The 21,968-nt window shown below is 39.1% G+C and overlaps 1 protein-coding gene across 1 annotated transcript; it reads left to right on the forward strand.

The window, feature by feature from the left end:
- The first annotated feature begins 123 nt into the window (after positions 1-123).
- RBM19 (RNA binding motif protein 19) lies at positions 124-21,653 on the forward strand. Its single transcript, XM_089489611.1, has 24 exons — positions 124-159; positions 2,749-2,931; positions 3,018-3,143; positions 3,780-3,809; positions 4,599-4,788; positions 6,086-6,297; positions 6,489-6,560; positions 8,069-8,147; positions 9,005-9,076; positions 9,788-9,988; positions 10,383-10,513; positions 11,402-11,520; positions 12,142-12,238; positions 12,397-12,507; positions 12,617-12,817; positions 13,644-13,758; positions 13,988-14,136; positions 14,746-14,806; positions 14,924-15,003; positions 15,845-15,900; positions 16,785-16,901; positions 17,836-17,941; positions 20,154-20,274; positions 21,571-21,653. Exons 1-24 carry the CDS (start codon positions 124-126, stop codon positions 21,651-21,653), a joined length of 2,748 nt encoding a protein of 915 aa, XP_089345737.1.
- Positions 21,654-21,968: the final 315 nt, after the last annotated feature.

Here is a 21,968-nt window from a genome sequence, read left to right on the forward strand (position 1 = left end):
TTCGCTACCGGCGCGTGCGCACTAGCGCTACGTATACGTCACGTGACTGGAATCAAGATGGCGGCGCCCACAAGCAAAACGTGAATCTTCATTTGGAACAAATAATAAAAGAAGCTGGGAATCATGTCTCGCTTAATTGTCAAGAATCTACCAAACGGGGTAATTACCTTATCGATTAGTTTGTACCGCCTATTTTGACCTTGTGGCCAACACCTCCTGCTCTTTGCAATATTGCTTCTCGAAGCATGAGTTTTTTCGTAACTGATTCCCCCCACCCAAAAAAAAAAAGAGTTGGGGTTTATCACCTGTAACGCATCTGATAATCCTACTCCGTGTTTTATAAACGGGTTTCTAGATGGTCCGCAACGGTTCAAGTTAAACGACCGAACACGTGTTATTCGCCACTCCGCATGTGTTTAGATACTCTTATTTAGTGGTGTCTACATTGTTATTAAATAAAATAAAATGCCCCATTGTCAATAGTTTTGTAAGATCTGTCTTGAGAGTGCTTGGTACGCTTGTGTGTTTTATTTTTCTATTGTATACTGAAAAATAGGGGTGCATGATTGGTAGGATGTGAGTTTAAATAATTGTGTAAAAAAAACAGTCCTTAGTATGACTGTTTTCACGTGTTTATGTATGAACATATGCATCATCAATTACTGCCTAATTGTTACATGCTTTGACATGACAAATCAAGATAGATTTATGCCCATTGAACATACAACATACATGGAGCAGAAAGCTATGCTGAATCTAAAGACCAAGTACCGAATAAGACACCAGGAGAAATGAGCACACTAGATGGGCCACATGGGTCTTATCTGCTGCAGAGATCTATGTTTCTATGACAGAACTATTAACGAGGAAGTACATAGATACATCCATCCTAAACAAAATACTGTTAAATAACAAGATATCACGTGCCTTTCTGGCACGCTAAATGTAATATGTTCCTTGTGTACTGCAAATGTTTGTGCGATAGGGCTGCACGCATCATCCAAACTCAAAGCTTTTTACAGACGAACGTCCTATTTTCACCTCCTTATGAACAACTGTGTGTGGTTGCTCTGCTTCTATGCATGTTAGGGGGCATTATAAAAACACACTCATTGGTAATAAGGCCTAAAGAGCAACTTTCTCAATAAAACATGTAAAACGTCATACCTGCAGCCACAAGCAGTGTGCAGCTCAGGCACCATGCCTCCATCTACCCATAAATGCTGCTGATTTATTCTGTTATAGATATTTCCAGGCCACGTAAAAAAAACCTGAACATAAGACGACCCTATAGGAAAAAAGTTTAACTAGTAAATATTAATTCATGTAAACTATTTTTTCATATTTAATAAAAGCTATGATTGAGAAAAATGTTTTTTTGTTTTTATTTGCTTTGATTTGCCAACCTTCCCCCAGTTATGCACATCTGCCCCCAGGCTTGCCACTCTGCCCCCAGAAATGCCGTATACCCCCCTATATGCCACTCTGCCCCATGATATGCCTTTTAACCCCCATATGCCACTCTGCCTCCAGAAATGCCTTATACCTATATGCCAGGGGCATATAGGGGGTTAAAAGGCATTTCTGGAGGCAGAGTGGCATATAGGGGTTAAAAGGCATTTCTAGAGCCAGAGTGGCATATAGGGGGGTTTAAAAGCATTTCTGGAAGCAGAGTGGCAAGCCTGGGGGCAGATGTGCATAACTGGTGGAAGGTTGGCAAATAAAAACAAAAAAACATTTTTCTCAATCATAGCTTTTTTTTAAATATGAAAAAATAGTTTACATGAATTAATATTTACTAGTTAAACTTTTTTCATGGGGCACTCTGCCTCCAGAAAAGCCTTATGCCCTCCATATACCCCCCCCCCCCCCCGACTTACCAGTGCTTCTGACTCCCTGGTGTCTGGTGGGGTAGTGCCAGCAGTACTGGGGGTTGTCTGCGTCCATCGAGCGGACGTTTGCCGGCTGGCAGCGCTGCAGGGAATTCTCCTCTCTGGCATCCGGGGAAGGAATGCGGGTTGCGCATAGACAACCTCCGCTGCTGCCCTGCACTTCTACCGGCGCTCAGTGATAGAAGACCCGGTGGAAGTGCTGGCAGCAGCTAAGGTTACCAGACGGGAGGATACAGGTCCCCTGCAGCGCTGTGGGGGATTTGGATCTTAGTCTCATAGTCAGACCTCTATTTGAGGTCTGATTAGAAGACAACCTTGATTATAAGACCCCTCGTGGGCTATGTGCTCTGAAAAAAACCTTGTCTTATAATCAAGCAAATACGGTAATTAATTTATTTATATTTTATCTATTCTTTCCAGATACATGACTCAATAATATTTGAATTTTTATGTATATTAGAAAAGTAATGTATTATGAGTATTGGCTATGTATTTTACAGTTATGTTTTTTTAGTAGAAGGAACAAAAAAGAAGCAGTGCCTGAAATTATTAATGGAGACATGGTTGGCCCAAGGGTTTCTAATGTCCTACACATACTATGTCTTATACACCATCTGCGGCATGTACTTTGCTAGCTAACATTGGATAGACCTTAATGACGGTACGCCCTACTAGCTGAATGACCCATGACGCTGCCAAGTTTTCCTACATGGTAGGGAGTTGAGTTCAGAGTGTTCCAGCTGAGCAAATTCAATTGCTCTCACAGTTGTTGGACTTAAAAATGAGGGTGGGTAGATGAAAATTTCACATATGTTCTGTATGCCCACAGTGTCCTAATGGTTACCTTTCCTTTTAGATAAAAGAAGATCGATTTCGAGAACTTTTTTCTGCATTTGGAACTCTTACAGACTGTAGCCTGAAATACACCAAAGATGGCAAATTCCGGAAATTTGGTTTTGTTGGCTTTGGATCAGAAGATGAGGCCACAGCAGCTCTTAGCCATTTCCAAAAGAGCTATATTGACACGTCCCGAGTCACAGTGAGTGAGAATAGTCTTTTATGCTGCCATACTCATAGTTGAGTGTCCACAGTCCTTTCTAATTGTTTCTGTCTTGTCCTCCTAAGGTGGAATTGTGTAAATCATTCGGTGATCCTGCCAAGCCCAAAGCCTGGAGCAAGTACTCCCAGAAAGAAGTGAAAGATACAAAAGGCCAAGAATCTAAAAATACCAAATCTACTGATACCAAGGCAGTAAGTCAAAGTTCATTATAACAACTCTAGCTCCCCACTCCTTGGTTATTTTTCAAAAGCCTTTTTGAGGGGCATTACACCATTTTATCACACCTTACTAATATTACATTTACTTGCTATGTCCATCTGTCGGAATCCTCATTGTCTTAACAGGGCAGTGATTTACAGTAAATGGGCAGCAAAGGTAAACTTCTGTGTCTTTTTTTAGAGTAATAACTATAGCAACTGATAAAACATTGCTGCTGAGTGCTCTCATTATACCACTTTATACAACAATCGTTCTTTAATACATAACCTCCCTAATACTTTTTTTTTTCTGTTATAGCTTTTGTAAGCCTTTTAATGTTGGGCACCTGCTGCACTGGTTAATTTTTCTATCTAGATTTATGCAAACCTATACTGAACAGATCTTTAGTTGGTCTACCTTCTGTCTGGTTTTGTACTTATACACCTTATTGCTCCTTTGTAACCCTTGCATATTGGTGTCCTCTATACTACTATCTTTAAAAGTAGTATCTTTATTTTATGCTCATCCATTATTTCTGTTAATCCCTTATTATAGACCCATTTTGTTTCATAAATTATGCTGATGTTACGATAATCTTTACAATTAACAAAACGTGGTTATTTCTCCAGCCCAAAAAGAAGAATTCAGAACTGGAAGAAGTAAGTAGAAGTGACTGAATTTTTATAATTTTATCTCTTTATTATAGGAAAAAAACAATACTTCTGTTTTATAGAAGAGACTATACTGGCTAAATTTTGAACTGCTCTTTTATGTTAGGACTGATTGAATGGTTTTTTTGTGAAACATGTGACACTTTTTAACCATTAGTTCATAGAATATAATATTTTTGAACCTGGGAATTTTCTCACAAAGTTGAGGTGTCCCCAGCAAAACCCCCCAAAAAATATTAATCAATGGAACATAAAAAAAAAACCTCTGGGGCGTTCTTGTATATTCCCTGTGCTCTGCTCTAGCCTCCTATCCTTTCCATTATGATGCCATTGTTACAGATTTTTTACTGTTTCACTAATAACAGATTTTAACCTCATTATTGTTCTTGGGGGACCCATCTATACTTTAATCTGTTTCCATTTTTTGCACCAAAGATTGTTAAATTTACAGTCGTTTAGCCATGTATGTGGTATTTTTTATGCTTTAAATGTCTCTTTTCAGTAGAATAGACTGGACATATACATAAGATATTTTATTTTAGATATCATTGAAACTAATGTATTTTGTGTGAAATGTTAATACTCTATGGAGTATCACAAGATACTCAAGTGAGTACACACTTGCATGTTAATACTAATAAACTGAGTAACAACTTTGATAGCTTAAGATCTTTTGCACAAATTGATGAACGCAGAAAAGCCTTTGTTTGAGCTCCTGGTTTTCATATTGCTCCCTAACCATCAACTTGTGCCCTATACATTATTATGTCTTGGCAGCTTGAGAAAGACAGCGGCTTCAAAGAGTTTCTATCTGTGCACCAGAGCAGAAACAAAACAGCCACCTGGACCAACGATTCCCAGGACATTAACATTAATACTGCGAAAAGCAGGTCAAAGGATGATTACCTGAACTTCGACTCTGAGTCTGAGCAGGACCTGACTGAGGATGAGGATGGAAGTGAAGAAAGTGCCCCAGAATCCACAAGTATACATTCAATATGTGTTTACCATTTTACAGTGTGTGTTTATATATATATATATAAAAACACACACAATTTTTTTTACAAAGTATAATCTTAATGTCTGTTGTGCATAAGCTGCTCATATGAAGACATTTTGTGAGCTTTCATATGTATAAGTGAGGATTTTTTATTTATATCGATGTGTGTGTGTGTGTGTGTGTGTGTGTGTGTATATATATATTGTGGCAGGATGGCCTGATCAAAACATGAAACTCCAAACACCAGCAGAATAAAAGCAAAATGTGCTTTATTGCAGCTTTGTATGGTCCACAGTGTTGCACTTACAGTATAAATAAACCAAAACAAAAAACAAATCCTACTCCATCTTGGAGACTACAAGGTTCTTACCTCACTAACTAACCAGCCAGCTAATCCAGTCCCAGCCATAAAAGTAATAGCAGCACAACACAGTGTTTTTGGCCCGTACCTTTTTATAAAGTCTGAGGGCCTCTGGCTTGACTGCCTCTCTGCCTGTTTCCAGACACCTAATGCCTCTAACGGCCGCCCTTTAAACACCTGAGTGCAGGTTAATTGGTTTCACCTGCTGACCTCCCAGTAGTTAACCCCCTCATGCCGGGAATAATGAGCGTTCCAACCTGCTACTGATATACACAGACTGCGTTACCTTGCCACAATATATATATATATATATATGTGTATATATATATATGTGTGTGTGTATATATATATATGTGTGTGTGTGTATATATATATATATATATATATATATATATTGTGATGCCTTCCTTTGACAGTATTATTTAATCTTTACCTGAAATAAAACCTCAATTGAATTTAGCCCTAAAAATATCTATCACATGTTATAGTTAATTTCCAACATTCCTGCAGTGAAGATTGCTTGGAAAAAGTAGGAGTTTGTAACAGTCTCCCTGGATTCTGCCTGCATAGGTTTAGCGTAGTGTAGTAAAGGTAGTTTACTACAGTTCAGTTAAACCTGAAAGCGGTTATTAGAAAAAATCCTAGGTAAGGCAGCAATTCAGAACACAATGAACTTCTCTCACGCACAACATAATATAACAGAAGTCATTTCTGTATTAAGTGAAAAGGATAACATTATTTTGTGTTTTCTTATGATAAGGGATTACCAGCAGTGTGACATCTTAAATCCAATGATGTGTTCAATGTGCCATGTTGCAGGCTCCTCTGGCTCTGAAAAGGCAAAATATCATTTGAATATTCTCTTAATAATAATGCAAATATATTTTGTTTGTTGGGTGTAAGAAGACACCGTGGAAAAGCTTGCTCTGCAGTCAGAGATTTCCGACATGGACTACCTTAAGTCCAAGGTAGTGAAGGAATCTAATGTGGCTTCATCTGGAGAGGACGAGGAGGGTGAAGAAGAAGAGACAGTACCAAAAGGACCAGAGGAAGCTGCAGAACAGGAGATGTCTGTTGGAAAGGTCAAAGAGAAAAGCAGACCAGCAAAAAAAGAGGTACATTTTAAATGCATCACTATGGTTTAGCATAGGTTTGTATAGAAAAATGTATTTTCAAAGCAAACACATTGTAAAATTTCATACAGTAATTCTACTCTTAGTCACTAGTTATTAGGGAGCATTTTAACACCAAAATAGGATGATATATTGGAGATATATAAACTGGGTACATGTTGCTTTTTCAGAAGCCGGCTGTGGAGAATGAACCAACAACTCCTTACACTGTCAAACTGAGAGGAGCACCATTCAACGTCGTAGAAGTGAGTGTTGCTGAGTAGAAAAAATGATTAACAAGAAGAATCTTGTAATATCCCAAGGCGGTTATTACTCAGCCCAGAGAGCTACATAAATAACTTTGGCATCTCGTTCTCGGCAATCAGAGGCAGGGTCAGCCCTAGGATTTCTGGCATTTTGTGGTTTCCTTGGCAAACTATATCTCTGGCAGGCCCGGTGGGCCAGGCTGGATCGACTTAGGGGCTGATGGAGCTGCAGCTCCAGGCCCCTACCTTAAAATAGGCCCAGTCAGGACCGAACTGAGTGGGCCTATGCGGCCTCTACGGCCGCATTAACGCAGGGCATAAGGGGCACCTGCCCCTTAAGCCCGCCGCAACTGCGACCGGGTCCGCCACTCTAAGGGGTCGGGAAGCCCCCACCAGGGCCGACCTTACGGGTGTGCGGCCGCACAGGGTTTAAATTAAAACATCTGGGGTTTTTTTTTTTTTACTTTATTTAACATCCTCCATGTTAAATAAAGTTTTTGTTAACTTTATTTAACATGGAGGATGTTAAATAAAGTTAACCCCCCCCCCCCGATGTTTTAATGTAAGCCCTGTGCGGCCGCAGACCCCTAAGGCCGGCCCTGGTGGGGGCTTCCCGGCCCCTTAGAGTGGCGGACCCGGTCGCAGTTGCGGCGGGCTTAAGGGGCAGGTGCCCCTTATGCCCTGCGTTAATGCGGCCGTAGAGGCCGCATAGGCCCAGTTAGTCCGGTCCTGCCACGGGCCCGGACGCAGTTGCTGCTTGCTCCGGCAACAAGGTAAGTAGGGTGAGGGAGGGGGGTGCAGTGAGAAGGGACAGAGGGGGGTTAGATAGTGAGAAATGGGGAGAGGGGATAGATAGTGAGAGGGGGTACATAGTGAAAAGGGGTAACATAGTGAGAAGGGGCAGATAAGATGGGGAGAGTGGGTAGTGTGAATGCGTATGAGAATGAATGAATGAATAAATGTGTGGCTGAATTGTATGAATGCGTATGACAATTAATGAATTCATGTGTGGATGAATTGCTTGAATGATTTGTGAGACTGCATTAATGAATGTGTTAATGATTTGTGTGAATGAGTAAATGCAAAGATGGTACATAAAGGGTGGGCTTTAACAATAAATAAATAAATAAATATGGGCTGCTCGGGCTTAAATGCCCGGGCCTATTTTTTGTCCCAGTCCGGGCCTGATCTCTGGCATCTGCCTTAGTTAGCTGCCTTGTCTGCTTACATGATGGGGGTTTCCCTGATTACAGGAACTTGTACTGTTGGCATTAATTGTCTGGGGTACTCTATATTCTAATAATGTATGAGTCAATGACAAAGTCTTCATATCGATCCCTTTCGACAAAAAATCTTGTCTCTGTAGTTTTTGTTAAGACCAAAGTCACTTCCTGCACTTTAAACTAGAAGAGCTTCTGAATGGGAATAAACCTGTCGTAAATATTAAGATCTATCTCCTTTATAAGTTTCTATTTCTTACTGTTCAAGTGACTAAATTATCTTCCCAGCAAAACGTCAAAGAGTTCCTTGCGCCGCTGAAGCCAGCAGCCATTCGCATTGTACGAAATACTCATGGAAATAAAACAGGTATGTTCACGTCTAAGCTGGGGAGGACAAACCCGTGTGTAAATCCAGGTCACAAGGAGTCCGTTGTTTAATAAAGATGTTCACAGAAACACTATTTCAATGAACTGCTTTGTCTGAATCCTCACACTAGGTATGTTCATCATAGCACTGCAGGGCTGTAATCTTGTCATAGGATTTTGCTCACTAATCTGATAATGAGGATTGCTAAACACTGAGATGCTGTTGTCCTGAAACCTTGGGAAGGTTATAGGAGTTATTTTTGGAATGAATTCAGCACAATATGGTAAAAGTAGCGCAATCGCCATGAAATATATAAATTTACTATGTGCACTCTGGGGAATGATATCTATCATGATTATGTCTCCCCACGTCGTTAAGATTATAATTGTTGTTCAGGCTGCATTTTGTAAGGGCGAGTGAAGAGAGAACTTCAGTGCAGGAAATTTGATTTGATAATATTATTTCTGTTACATGGATCAATTTCCATGAGGTGATATATTTTTATAGATAAAAATATATCATTGAGGAACTTATTGATCTTTCTGATTTATAGTTATTTTGGATTTATTGCATATTTAGTTTGTTTGCTACCCAGAAATAAACCCTTTACTCAATTTTTTGATTAATATTTTTCATTGATCTTATGTCCATTGTGAGTGCAGAAAACATATTGTTTGTGTGTAGTGTTACAATTAAAGCCACAGTTTGTAATTTAAAAATAATGGATTTTTATTTTTTTTAAGTTTTATTGTATTCATGTTATATGACCTGTTTTGTCTTTATTTTTTTTTTACTTTTTGTTAGTTTTAAACAAAAACAATTAGAGAGTTTCCGGTTTATCAATGTCTCTCTTCCAGGATATGTCTTTGTGGATTTTTCTAGTGAAGAGGAGGTACAGAAAGCTCTAAAAAAGAACAAGGATTACATGGGTAAGGATGGTGAGCTGGGATGCAGTAGGGAATCGGACAAGGAGGCATCTCTACAAAGTGGTGTATTTGCCTTCGACACTGCCCTAGGCCTCATCCAGGGCGACCCTCTCTGTGCTGCCGTCCTTATTGCTAATCACCTAGCTGAGATGTCATATAATGGCGTTCCACCTTTGAAGGATGTGTGGCCTTGGGCTGATGTGAACTACCGAGGCAATGCCAACTCTGCATGGTCCTCCTTAGGGTTAATGGGCTGGTTGGGAGTTTAGTGACTCGCCTTTTCACGGCTGTACCTGTTATAAGGCAGGGGGCAGCGGACCTGCCAGTGAGAATGGAAATAGCCAATCACAGTTGTTAAGGGCTATTTGTATGATTAAAGCTTCCTCGGGTAGCTCAAATTAAAGGTTAATTTAAAGACCGTCTCGCCTGTTATTATATACAACAGAGAGAATGAATATCCAAGTAATGTATGCCACCAGCCTGCTTCACTCTGTGAAATTGGCTTTTACTCTGAATATGGTCGAAATAATCCTTGTGGATACTGGCATGACAATATATGAAACTTCATTCCATACAGCTTTTATCTCAGAAAAGTCTTATGCTATAAGTGTAGGTTACGTTTTTTGTGTTATAATTCTTCAAGTTTTGTTCTCTATCCCTTAAAGACATTACTACAACAACGAGCACTTGCTTCAAACCTTAAATTGTTTTCAGGTGGCCGATACATTGAAGTTTTCCGAGATGAACGTCCAGAAAGACCGCAGCTTCCTGCTAAGGTCCAGAACAGACCGTGGGAGCAGAAAGCAAAGGATGCAGAGGAGCAGGAGGATGTGTCCGAGTCAGGGAGGCTCTTTGTCAGAAACCTTCCATATAGCTGCACTGAAGATGACCTGGAGAAGCTGTTCTCAAAATACGGTAGTTTTTAGCAAGGAATACGCTGTAATTTAATAGTGCTTTGGTCTGTTAGCATTCCAAGTGCACCTGTCATAAGAATCTGAAAAGTTCCACTTTACGGAATATAAATCATTTTTTTTTATTCTTTTAAAAGCCAGTTTGGAAATTATACAACGATTGGTCTGGTGCTTCCACTGTGCCCTCTTTACATCATTAAAAACCGGCTGTGCCATGCTAATACAGCTCTCTGTAACAGTGGATACTATAAAGATGTATAGCATTACAAGAAACAAAACCTTTGTGTCTGCAATATTGCAGGAAATGTCCAAGATTTCCCTTAAATTCAATTTGTTACAGCTGGGAAATGCTTTTTTTCTCACTTAATTTTTTTTGTTCCATTGTATTTACCTGCTAGGACCTATTTCTGAGATCCATTTCCCCATCGACCGCTTAACCAAGAAGCCAAAGGGATTTGCTTTTGTCACTTTCCTTATCACAGAACATGCCGTAAAGGCTTACGCTGAGGTAGATGGACAAATCTTCCAGGTAGGTCAGAATACACTGCTGATGCAGGCAAAAAAATAACTTAATATTGCATAATAACATGTATCGGTTATAAATGTGTCATTACAATTGTACCCAACAAACTTATATGTCCATTTCCTTATACATGTCACTTTTGATTTGCCTCTATCGTACATAAATTAATAACCCACATCATATTTACAGAACCGATGTATGTTTTACCCGTCTGTATTACTCTACAATGTATAGAGGACTTAAACTCTATAGTGCCATCTGCTGGATAAATATGATACTACGCTTAGAGGCTTGAATTACCCCTGCATATAATAGTACCACTAATACATTTAGCATGCATTGCTGTTATTATGTCACTAATGTTACATTGTTTGCATTATTTTAGCTTGGAAGTACTCTCTTATTTTGGTGGCTGACTCAGATGCTGCTGAAAGTGTTACATACTTTGATATTGCTGAATTAAGCAATATTGTTTGTACTTCCAGTAAAGAAATGACAACCTCCATTAATAGTTTTGGGATAAGTTTACTGATGATTATGAGATGTGGGTACCTGTAATGTAAATATATAGTTAACCTATATTAGCTATTGTAAAAACAGTCGCTAATAAATATATAATATACTATATTTATATTAAAAAGTTTTCCAGAGCTGGATGATATCCCTTATTTAAAAATTCACAAATATTAAAATATAAGCCCTAGGATGTGCATTTGCAGTGGATTTGTTTTTTGGGTTTAGTTTCAGGCTAGGCGGTAAATGTATTTCCTTAACCCATTATTCTGACTGTATATATTTTTCTAGAATATAACAGTCCACAGAATGAGGCTGCAGGTAACCAAAAATGAATTACATGGATTTACATGTTGATCAGTGCTTAATATCACCCCCCAGGGCAGGATGCTGCATGTCTTACCTTCAACTGCGAAAAAAGAGGATGAAGGTGAAGCAGGAGCAGACCCCTCTGCATACAAGAAACAGAAAGCCCTAAAGGACAAGGCCAACAGTGCAAGGTACCGGCAGCAAATTGGCACAGCGAGCAGTGCGAGTCCATGCATTAATGCCTGGCAGAGTTCCTTTACCTACAGCAACAGAAAAATAAAACATTAGTTTTTACACCATTAATATCCTATATTAATGAACCGTTAAACATGCTTGCCTACAATTGTATTGGCTGATGTTGCAGAAAGTATTTTACTCCAGTGTTAGTTATGGTTGCCTGAAATTGATGATGTAAATTTGTTTGCATAGTGTATAAAGCATCTTCAGGCCCATGTGCATCTTAACTAAGCCATGTCATGGAACATATATAAGCTGTACAGTGTCATTTAAATAAAAAAAAATACTTTTATTTTTTTTATTATTATACATTTCTTGAAATCATATTGTAATAAGTATTTAAGTATTAAAATGAGGCTATATTTCCCGTCTAAGATCATATTTTTTTTAGGCTGACCAGATGTTCCAGAATGTTTTAGTTGAGGTACATTTGCCATCATCATACAGAAAAGCTGTGCTTCATATAATCTGATGGTTTCTGAGCATTATAGCCTCACACAGGCGATTAGTCAAAAACTTTTCAAATGGAAAGCCTTAATCTTTAAGACTCACTCTCTCCTAAATCACTCTCTTAGCTCTCACAACTGGAATACCCTCTTCATGGGTACAAGCGCAGTAGCTGATGTGATCGCCCAAAAGTACAACACAAGCAAAAGTCAAGTGTTGGATCATGTGAGTGCCCATGCCTGTCCATGTTTATGACTACTGAAAAATGCTTTCTGAAGGCACTAGGACGCTGGTCCTGTGTGGTGCCAAATGTGTATAATGTGTAATGTCCAGTTGCCATAATTTTTCATGCATGTATTGTCTTCTTGTGTCTGTCTTTATAGGAAGGGAAAGGCAGCATGGCTGTCAGAGTTGCGTTAGGAGAGACCCAGCTGGTTCAGGACATGCGCAAATTTCTAATTGAAAATGGAGTCAGTCTGGATTCTTTCAGTCAGGTAAAGAACAATGAATGCTCTAAGGGCATTTTCCCAGGGCAAAATCTAAACAAGGACTTGAAACTATATTTGTCACATCTGACTTACAACGCTTTCTTTGCCTCCTCAGGCAGCAGGGACGCGCAGCAAGACAGCGATCCTTGTTAAGAATCTCCCGGCTTCAACCCAGGTTGCAGAACTACAGGAGGTTTTTGGACGGTTTGGGGACCTGGGCCGGGTACTGCTTCCAGAAGGTGGGATCACTGCCATTGTGGAGTTCCTTGAGCCAACAGAAGCCAAACGAGCATTCACCAAACTAGCATACAGCAAGGTGAGCTTAGACCTCTTTGACTTGGTTTTACAGTTTCATTGCATAGGACAATTCAAAGTTCCGTACAATAATAAACATACAATATCTGGTATGCAAAAAGATCTTGTTTGATGACAATTTTATCAATGCTTAGATTACATCATGATCAAACCTGTAGGAAGACAGAGTTGTTTGATTGCCCAAACCATTCCCAGAAATAATTATTGAACTATGTAATATTTAGCCTTTTATACATTTTGCTGGAAATTATGCATCCAAACCAGGCATTAATAGGTGTTTACCACAGAAAATGAAAACAGTTTCTGTGTTGTTTTTACATAATGAAACCTTTAAAGGTAAGGTGCAAATGACAGATCTGCTAAGGTTACACTAGCACTTTTAAAACACTTCCATTGCCATGGCCATGGTTATGTGCTGCACTGGACAAGCTGCATTACGTGCGTCCTAATTCTTTTTTTTTTTTTTTTGTGGTTGTGCTATTTTTCCACCTTTCTTGTCCGGTCTACTGGTTGCTAATTAATCTAACACCGAAAATAAAAAATAAAAAAGTAACTTCCTGGATCCTTCTACACCAGGCAGTGTAAAAACGAAATACATCTAAAACAATTACACATGTATTTAATTAGTAATTTTAAGCAATTTAATGCAGCTAACCAATGCAGGTTACATGTTGCTCTAAAGAGTTTTGAAATATTCCCATTTTACCCATCGTTTGTAGTAGTAGTACTGTCCCTTGTCTTCTTCATCTCCTCTTAAGGCGTGTGTGTTTTTTTGTGGTTGTGTACATCTTTATGCCTAAGACTGTAGTTCTTGCTCTTATTTCCAGTTCCAGCATGTGCCGCTTTATCTAGAGTGGGCTCCCATGAATGTTTTCAGCAGCCCCCCTGCCCAGAAAAGAGTTGAAGCGGTAGAAGAGGCAGAACCAGAGAAGACAGAGACAGGTGAGGGCTTTTTATCCATGAGGGCCTCTGCACTTACACGCAAACTTTCTGTCCCCTTCTATGCTTGGGATTGCGGAGATCCCAAAAAATAAATTGCCTTACTTTAGTAAATTATTAACCTACGGTGAATAGTTCTCTGTTAATGCTACAAAGCATCCGTTGACTTGCAGTTTCTAAAAACTAGCTTAATTCCAAAAATTGCACATTTTTGTTTTATTTTGTTTTGTAGAGGCCGTAGAAAGCCAGCCACAGGAAAACCAGAAGTCAAAGGAAGATGAAGAGGAGGATGACGAAGAGGAGGAGGAAGAGACGCTTCCTGGTTGTACGTTATTCATCAAAAACCTGAACTTCAGTACCAACGAGGAAGCCCTACAACAGGTAGAGAATTTGGTGATTTGAAGTGGGGGTTGCACATTACTCTAGTGCACAAAACAAATTAAACGGTGATGCATTGACTTTACAATGTCTTTGTCTGTGATGCTGACTTGTTAGATTCTGCAGGGCTTTAGACAGGTAATGTGCCGTAGAGCGAGAGTAACCTTGGTGCCAGCGGAGCACGCATTGTATTTAATTTAAATTCCAAGCACTCCTGGAGACACGATGTGATTGCAGTTGCATAGAACAAGAATTGCATACTTATACTTATGAAACGTCACAATTTAAAAAAAGTATCAATGGAATTGTAAGTGGAAAATATGTTGAATAAACATAAAGAAAACGTTGTTCGCAATCAGGTTGTTTTATCTTCAACAACAATACAGCTTTAAAACTAAAAAAACTAAGTAGTCACTTGAGTGGAAATCATGATCTAAAGATCTTTGGGGAAAAATGAAGACTGAAAGTAACTATAGTATCTATTCCATGATGAGATATTTTAGTCAGTAGCGTGACAAACGTGACTTACTATATATTGTGCATATTTCAATAAAAAATAAATCCTTTGTTTATCAACATTTTTTCGTTAACACTTTGGGTATCTGCCAACAGGCCTTCTCCAAAGTCGGGACTGTGAAAAGCTGCAGCATATCTAGAAAGAAGGACAAATCAGGTAAGATATCTTCACATTTTCTGGCTGTGCTTAAAGACTTTTTGCTAACTGTATGTTACACATTGTGCAAATTATCTGTATGCTAAATCATGGTATGTGTCTTTCTGCTCTTCTCAGGGTCCCTTCTGTCTATGGGTTTTGGATTCGTTGAGTACAGAAAGCCCGAGCAAGCTCAGAAAGCCCTGCGACAACTGCAGGTATGTGTTCACTAACAAAGCACTATAGAAATCCAACATGAATTCCATGTAAATATTTATTATATAATGTTTCATTTACAAGCAAAATGCTTCTTTTTCACCTTCTGTAAGATAAGAGACAGTAATGTATCCTGGCCTAGGCTGACTAGGCTGGCAGGTTCAAAGGGGCAGCAGTCACCTTGCTACAAAACGGAGAGGGACCTCTTGGGCAATCAACCCCCCCCCCCAGTGTCCCCTCTGCACAATGGTCTGGATTTCAAGGGAGATCTTTTATCTCCCCAACCAACCTTTTTACACTATTGAGGCACAGCCTCCCTGGACTACATTAAATGGCTTTGCATGCCTTTAAGACACGGCTCATCCAGATATGAAGTCGTATCCTAGCACTTTGGTGTCTTAAAGAGCACTGTATGTCTTTTTAGTATAATGCCATTGTTTCATTGTATGAAGCCCCAATACTTGAATATAGTTGAAATGCAGTTCTCATATCTCCTCCTCCGTTTTCTCCCCAGTGTTAAATATGTACTATGTTTTCTGTATATTCTAAAACATTCTAAATGTGTTTGTCCTTTACCGAGAACATATTTCTGTTTTTATTGTTAACAACATTTAAGAGTCGGTCATAGTGTGAACATTTTAAGAAGGTATGGTATAGACAGGACAGGCCAAGTTGTGTATTTGTCGGTGCTTCTCAGTGAATGTTTTTGGGACATGCCCGTATATTTTCTTCCGTATCCTAGAAGTAAGGGAAATTATGAAATATTTGCATCCAGTAAAATAACAATTCAAATTTCTATTACTGACATGGGACTGGTGTTTCACGTTTATTTTCTCCACTTAGCACCTGACCTTGGACGGACACCAACTGGAGGTCAAACTATCTGAAAGAGCAACTAGGTGAGTGTGGATCTACCTTTCTGAGACGCTTCAGAAGGAATATAAACAAATCTGTTGAACCTAGTGTTGGAATTGTCATTTTGAGTTGGTTCATATGAAAATCCCTTAAAATTCTGTACAATGGAAAAACATTATGGCAATTAGTACATAACAATTAGACCTACAGAAACAACATATTTAAAAGGTTTGTGTATTTATGTGAGTTTGAATATTAGTGTGCGGATTAGTGTGACACTTTTATACAGTACACACTGTGTTTTTCTTTCTTTAAAGGATGAAGAATCTTCATTTAAATGGATTTAAATAACATTTTAATATTTAATATATGTGAATTATGCTGGACTAGTAGTGCATTGTTAATATTGATGTTTAATTTGAGATATTTCTCATTTTGTTTATTTTATTTTCTCTTTCCAATTCTTGTTTTTTTTTTTGTATTGGCTTATTCACATACATTTTTAAAGGTATTAATACACAGAGAGATTGTATTATATCTCTTATGTCTCATCTATTCTTATATATATTGATGATATTTAATATAGTGTCTAGTCTACTATTAAGTGCAGTGGGAGATCTGGAATATTAGATTTCTGTAGTGTTACACTGAGGTGTGGATTTTCAGTGAGTTCTACAGGATAGTCCTCTGCTACTCCAACTGTGGAATAGCAGAGGTCAGTATTGCGGTCCAAACCAGCAACAAAATGCAGCTTACTTGGGAGGATTCATATATTCTCATAACTATATTGATTAAAACATGATCTGCTTATTAAATCCGAGAATCTTTATTGGAGCAAAGGTGCATATAGAATATTAAAAAAAAAAAAAAATGAATGCTGGAGAGAAGACAGGACACATTTTCAAGTGCTTTACTTCCGCTTCCACAGACCTGGGACGACTACAGAGCGTAAGAAGCAGATTTCCAAGAAGCAACAAAGTTCTAAGATTCTGGTGCGCAATGTGCCTTTCCAGGCCTCTGTGCGTGAGATCCGAGAGCTGTTCAGGTGAGCAGCGTTACAGCTTGTAAACTTCAATACTGCTGTTATAGTGAATTGCTATAAAGTTGTACCGTGTTAGCCGTAGAAATAGAGGACCCGTTACACCTGAAATATGCCTGAAAAAGAGACCTAGATAGCCTCAAAAGCTTGCAATCCATTATGCTTCAGCTAGCCAATAAAGGTATCGTCTTTCTGTAGTCAATTGCTGTAACTGTATGTGATCAACAGGGGGAGCTGTTGCACTGGCATAAAGCTCATTACGTTTATGGCATCGCATGATGTGTATTGCGAGATTTTTGCTTTAAGGTAGCATGTGATGAATTCAAGCTGTTGCATCAAGCTGTGTGCAACGTTACCCACACCAGGCTATTGTGACTTCTGTTGTGTATGTCTAAGTGTGAATATATGTGTTTGTTATGCCGTGTGTAAACTTATCCCTTCCAATAAGGTATTGCGTGACCTTGTGCCTTTGCTAATGTCACTGTGTTTGCCAACACAGAGAGCATTTCACGCTTGACTCTCTTTGTTGTTCTGTGTGTCCTTGGTGTGCAGTGAAGACATATTGCACACACTCAACACTTTTTTTGACAGTATCGTGGGGAGAGGTTATGGAAAGCCAGGGGAGACTAGGAGGGGAACATGGGCACCGGGATCCAGAAGATTTAATATCTTGGGGACAGATGACTTTTCTAGTAAGAAAAACATTCCAGTGAGGATTTATTGCATTTGTTCTGTTATTTTCGTGTAACAGGATTACAGCCTGCAGTAAGAACCATGCGGATGCGGTGGGGGATAGGGAGTTTAAAATATGGGGTCGATATTGTGCCAGAAAGCTTTTACTCTGTTTCATTGCCACACGCACCTTTCCCAGTCTATATAATCTAGTTGCCCTAAGGGAAGTAAAAATGAGTTTCCGAACTGACTCTTCGACTGTCCACAGCACGTTTGGTGAGCTGAAGACCGTTCGCCTACCCAGGAAAATGGCTGGCACTGGCAATCATCGCGGTTTTGGCTTTGTGGATTTTGTAACCAAACAAGATGCCAAGGTGAGAGCAGAAATCTGTGACCCAACAACCACCGTGTCCAAATGTGATCAATCTCTATGTATCTCCTTCACATTTTGATAAGTAATAGTTTTGCTTCAGTGCCGGAAAATGGTATGTTCATAGGACATCTTCCGTCTCACATCGTTGTCCAATATTTTCTGCAAACCGGAGTTTTGATAGCTTTGATTACTGGTTAGGACATCTTAACAAATTCCATATGCTGAAAACACACAGTCGAAGGAATCTCATTCTCTCTTTAGCCTCTTTTATGTACCCTATACCAATCCAGTGTCTTCCCCCCCCCAATACTTGTATCTCCCTCCCCAGTGCCCTTGTACTTTAGTCTTTCACAAACCTCACCCTTTCCCTGTTTCACGATGTTATTTCCAATTTTAATATCACCGCGTAAGTGCATACGCTGCATTTCACCTTCAGCCAAGTGCTTCTTTCCTTCCCCTCTTTAGTTGTCTTCTAGACATGGGTATCGTGTTTGCATCCTCCCCCTTTTTTAAATAGCTGTTTTCACACTGCCTGTTTCTCAATTAACAAGTGATGCATCTGTGTAAATAAACAGGCGCGGGGGGTGATGTTTAGATGCTATTTATGTTGCACTAGATTTTCCAATTACAGCCTCTTACTTTCTCACGTCTCGTAATATTTGGCTCAGACTGTCTCTCAGCCTCTTCTCTCATCTCTAACCGTTATCCCACCTCTAGCAAGCTTAGTCAACCCCGCGTGGCCCAAGTAAAATAGAAAACTCTGCTTGTAAGTCATGGTGTACAAAAAGAGAGAGAGACATGTGATGGGAAAAGCTGACCCTTTTTTCCATTTCAATACATTTTCCTTGAGGTAAATGCATTTTTTATAGTATCGGTACAAAAATACAACATGGCTGATGTATCAAAAACAAGAAAGGTTGGTATGGCAACAACCATGAAAGTTAAACTGTAATAAAAACGGCATTCTCACCAAATTGTGGATTTTTTGATAAATCTATACTAATAGTCGTTTAACCTTATAATTGTTCTCTTTTTAATCCATTGTGTCATGGGCAGCAAATCCATGGCTGTGTGGCTTTTGCAAATGACACCTCTCCTTAACCATAGACCTACACCTTTTCTTTATGATGTAGACTGAGCTACTCCTGTACTTACGGCATTGGCCAAATTCTGCTTTGCTTGGAAACGTACTCATGAATTTACCATTCTTGCCAATACATGCCAACCAAAGAGTAATTTGCATGCGGATGGTCTGTACTTTGCAGAGTACAGATGTATTTTTTAGGGGCTTTCTGACCTTATGCTGTAAGTCTAAGGACCTTGATCTTAAAGCATCAAATCTAGTGAAATGGGAAGATCCCATTAATAGGTCATAGATATTTTAGATAAACATGTTTCTCTCACAATACAAAGGAACTGACATGTATTATTTCACTGTCACAAATGTGCTTATTGTACCATAGTCAATTTCACCCATACCAGGACAGTGCTAGGAAAGGTGACAAACCTGTTAAAACCCTAGCTGAAGCCGGGATCACATAATTAGGGTCTGTGTGGTAGGTTTTCATAGTTTTCTTCCTTCAAAGCTAGGCTGTGATAGGGTCTATCTAATGTACTAGAGAATAATTCCATGAATGCATTTGAAAGCTCCTTGGTTTAGAATAAGTAAGATATGTCAAGTGGCGCTGAACATCCAGCCATGTAAAATGACCCACTTTTGCTGATATAGTTTTTGGTGCTGATTAAAATTGCCCAGCATTTACAGGTCACACTGAACCTCATATAGATTAAACATTGCGGGTCAATGAGTGAAATTATTAGTTATATGAAAATTCTCCAAGGTTGAATTTCAGATTTCTCCAGATCAAGATTATAATAACCATTTCTATTGTCCATATGTACAAAATAGGATGGCCACACTTGGGACAACTACATCCATCCATTTAATGCTAACATTGAATTCAGTGGCGTACAAAGAAATCTCCACAGTAATTAAATACATTAACATAAAAGTATGCAGATGAGGTTGCACTGTATTTGGAGGTGAAAGTTAGCACACAAAGCAGTTCTTGGTAGATACATAACTACTATTATATCCAAAAAGGAGTGATCTGTTTTCTTTATAGTGCCTTCGTTGTCTTTTTTTTTTTTTTTTTAACGTTTTCAGCTGGATCTCTATCATGAGATATCTCTAATATCCTTTGTCCCAACAGAGAGCATTCAGCGCTTTGTGTCACAGTACCCATCTGTACGGACGCAGGCTTGTTCTGGAGTGGGCAGAAGCAGAGGAAAGCGTAGAAACGCTGAGGAGGAAGACAGCAGAACAATATCATGGTGAGCGCACACAAGAAGCCCCCCCCCACAGAATTTGTGTGTGTTTTATTATGAATTCTTAAAATGTCATGCCGTTTGAAGGGAAAATTGATTCCTATTGTTTATAAAAAACATTTATGGAGTTCTTCTCTTTTTCATTGTTTGCCGTTTGTCTTACAATCTTAATTTTTTTTTAATAATAGCCTACACCTCTGTTATAAATATAAGAGTATTATCCAAGTATTAGCTTTTGGAGTCAATTTTGTATTTTTGTAATTCATATACACATACCTGCATCATCCCAGTTTTTTTTTTGCTTTAATTCCTTTATACTTTTTTGTCTTCTCCTCCTCATTCTTGATCCCAATTCCACACTCTTTATCCTTTCCCTAACATTTCCCTGTCTTATTCTCATGTCATCCTTGTAATCTTTTTTTTCCACTAAACCAAGAGTTGCAGGTGAACTAGACTGACTTTCCATAACGTTATGGTTGGCCCGCTATGACGTACAGACAAAATGTTCTATCTCACCCTCTCCCTTTCTTCATGTTACTGCTCCTCACTTTTTTTTTTTTTTTTACAATCTCGATCTCCTTTCTTTCTCCTTATTTTTTTTCAGTACCCTCCATTCCACTCTTGTTGTGATTCACTTCTCCCCTTCCTTATTTTATTTGTCCCTGGGCAAATTCTCATTGTTTACTTGCATTTTTTCCTGTAGCCCTTGCTACTCCATTCGCTTTGTTTTTTGTTTGTTTTTTTTCTCATTTTCTTTTCTTTGCTACTCATACAGCGCTTTTTTCTCCTCCCGCTCTATTTTCTCCCTCCTCCCTTTCTTACTCTGTCAGCAACTGTGTCTCCTAGCAGGTTAATTAGTATTGACTAGATTTCTGCATTCTGTAAACATGTCAGTCAGTTGGGGCCTCCCACTTCATCCTCAAAGGAAGGAACTTCCCAGGAGAAGGCGGCAGGGCAACAATGAGAAATAATCCCAGGGATTTGGGGAATATTGGTGTGGCGTTCACTGAACAAATCACCCTTCAATCTAAAACACACGTAGTCTTGATCAGGTTGGTTTCACTAGTCCTTTATCCCGGATAACACGGTGATGGGTTTGTTTCGCTGTAGATGCATATACATATAGTGCTAGCTCAGAAAAATACATTCTAAAAAAATGTTTTATTGCTGTAAAAACAATAAATGTTTTGCCTGTACCCAATTAACTCATACGTAACATTGGTGAATGTAAATTCTAGTAAGGCAGAGGGGTTCTGCATCTATCTCCTGCCGTGCTCATATGTATCCATCTTCATTCAACAGGATCTCCCAAGAAGAAGAGGAAAGCGGCAGAGGTGATGGAAGATTTTATGGAGAGTCTGGAGCCAGATGACCCAGACGAATAACATGGTAAGAGATCCTCCCTCACAAGGAGATCTGATAAGCTTGAGACAACAGTGACTGACATACTGCTCCGTACCCTCTACTCTATGTGGTTATCGACAGACGGCAAAGCGTAGGCCAGACGTACTATACCTCTCACCAGTTTATATTTGTAAAGGTGTGACTTGCGAGAGTCATACTGCATAGAGGGGCTACTCTGTCTGCTAGTGTATTACTCCCTTATCTGTATACAGTTCATGCCACATTCAATTAACCATTAAAAAAACTTTCAGCCACTTTCAGCACCCGCAAGTTAAGGCTCCCTAAAGTAACTGAAC

This window comes from Sceloporus occidentalis, unplaced genomic scaffold (assembly GCF_023333645.1).
Source record: "Sceloporus occidentalis isolate IW3139 unplaced genomic scaffold, rSceOcc1.0.p SCAF_40, whole genome shotgun sequence".
Lineage (NCBI taxonomy): Eukaryota > Metazoa > Chordata > Lepidosauria > Squamata > Phrynosomatidae > Sceloporus > Sceloporus occidentalis.

Bases quoted from the DNA above. Each gene is read 5' to 3' on its own strand.
- RBM19 (XM_089489611.1), top strand. From the start codon at position 124: ATGTCTCGCTTAATTGTCAAGAATCTACCAAACGGG. The intron at 13,759-13,987 runs GTGAGGGCTTTT...TTTGTTTTGTAG, and splicing joins ACCAGAGAAGACAGAGACAG to AGGCCGTAGAAAGCCAGCCA. The intron at 15,901-16,784 runs GTGAGTGTGGAT...CCGCTTCCACAG, and splicing joins CTATCTGAAAGAGCAACTAG to ACCTGGGACGACTACAGAGC.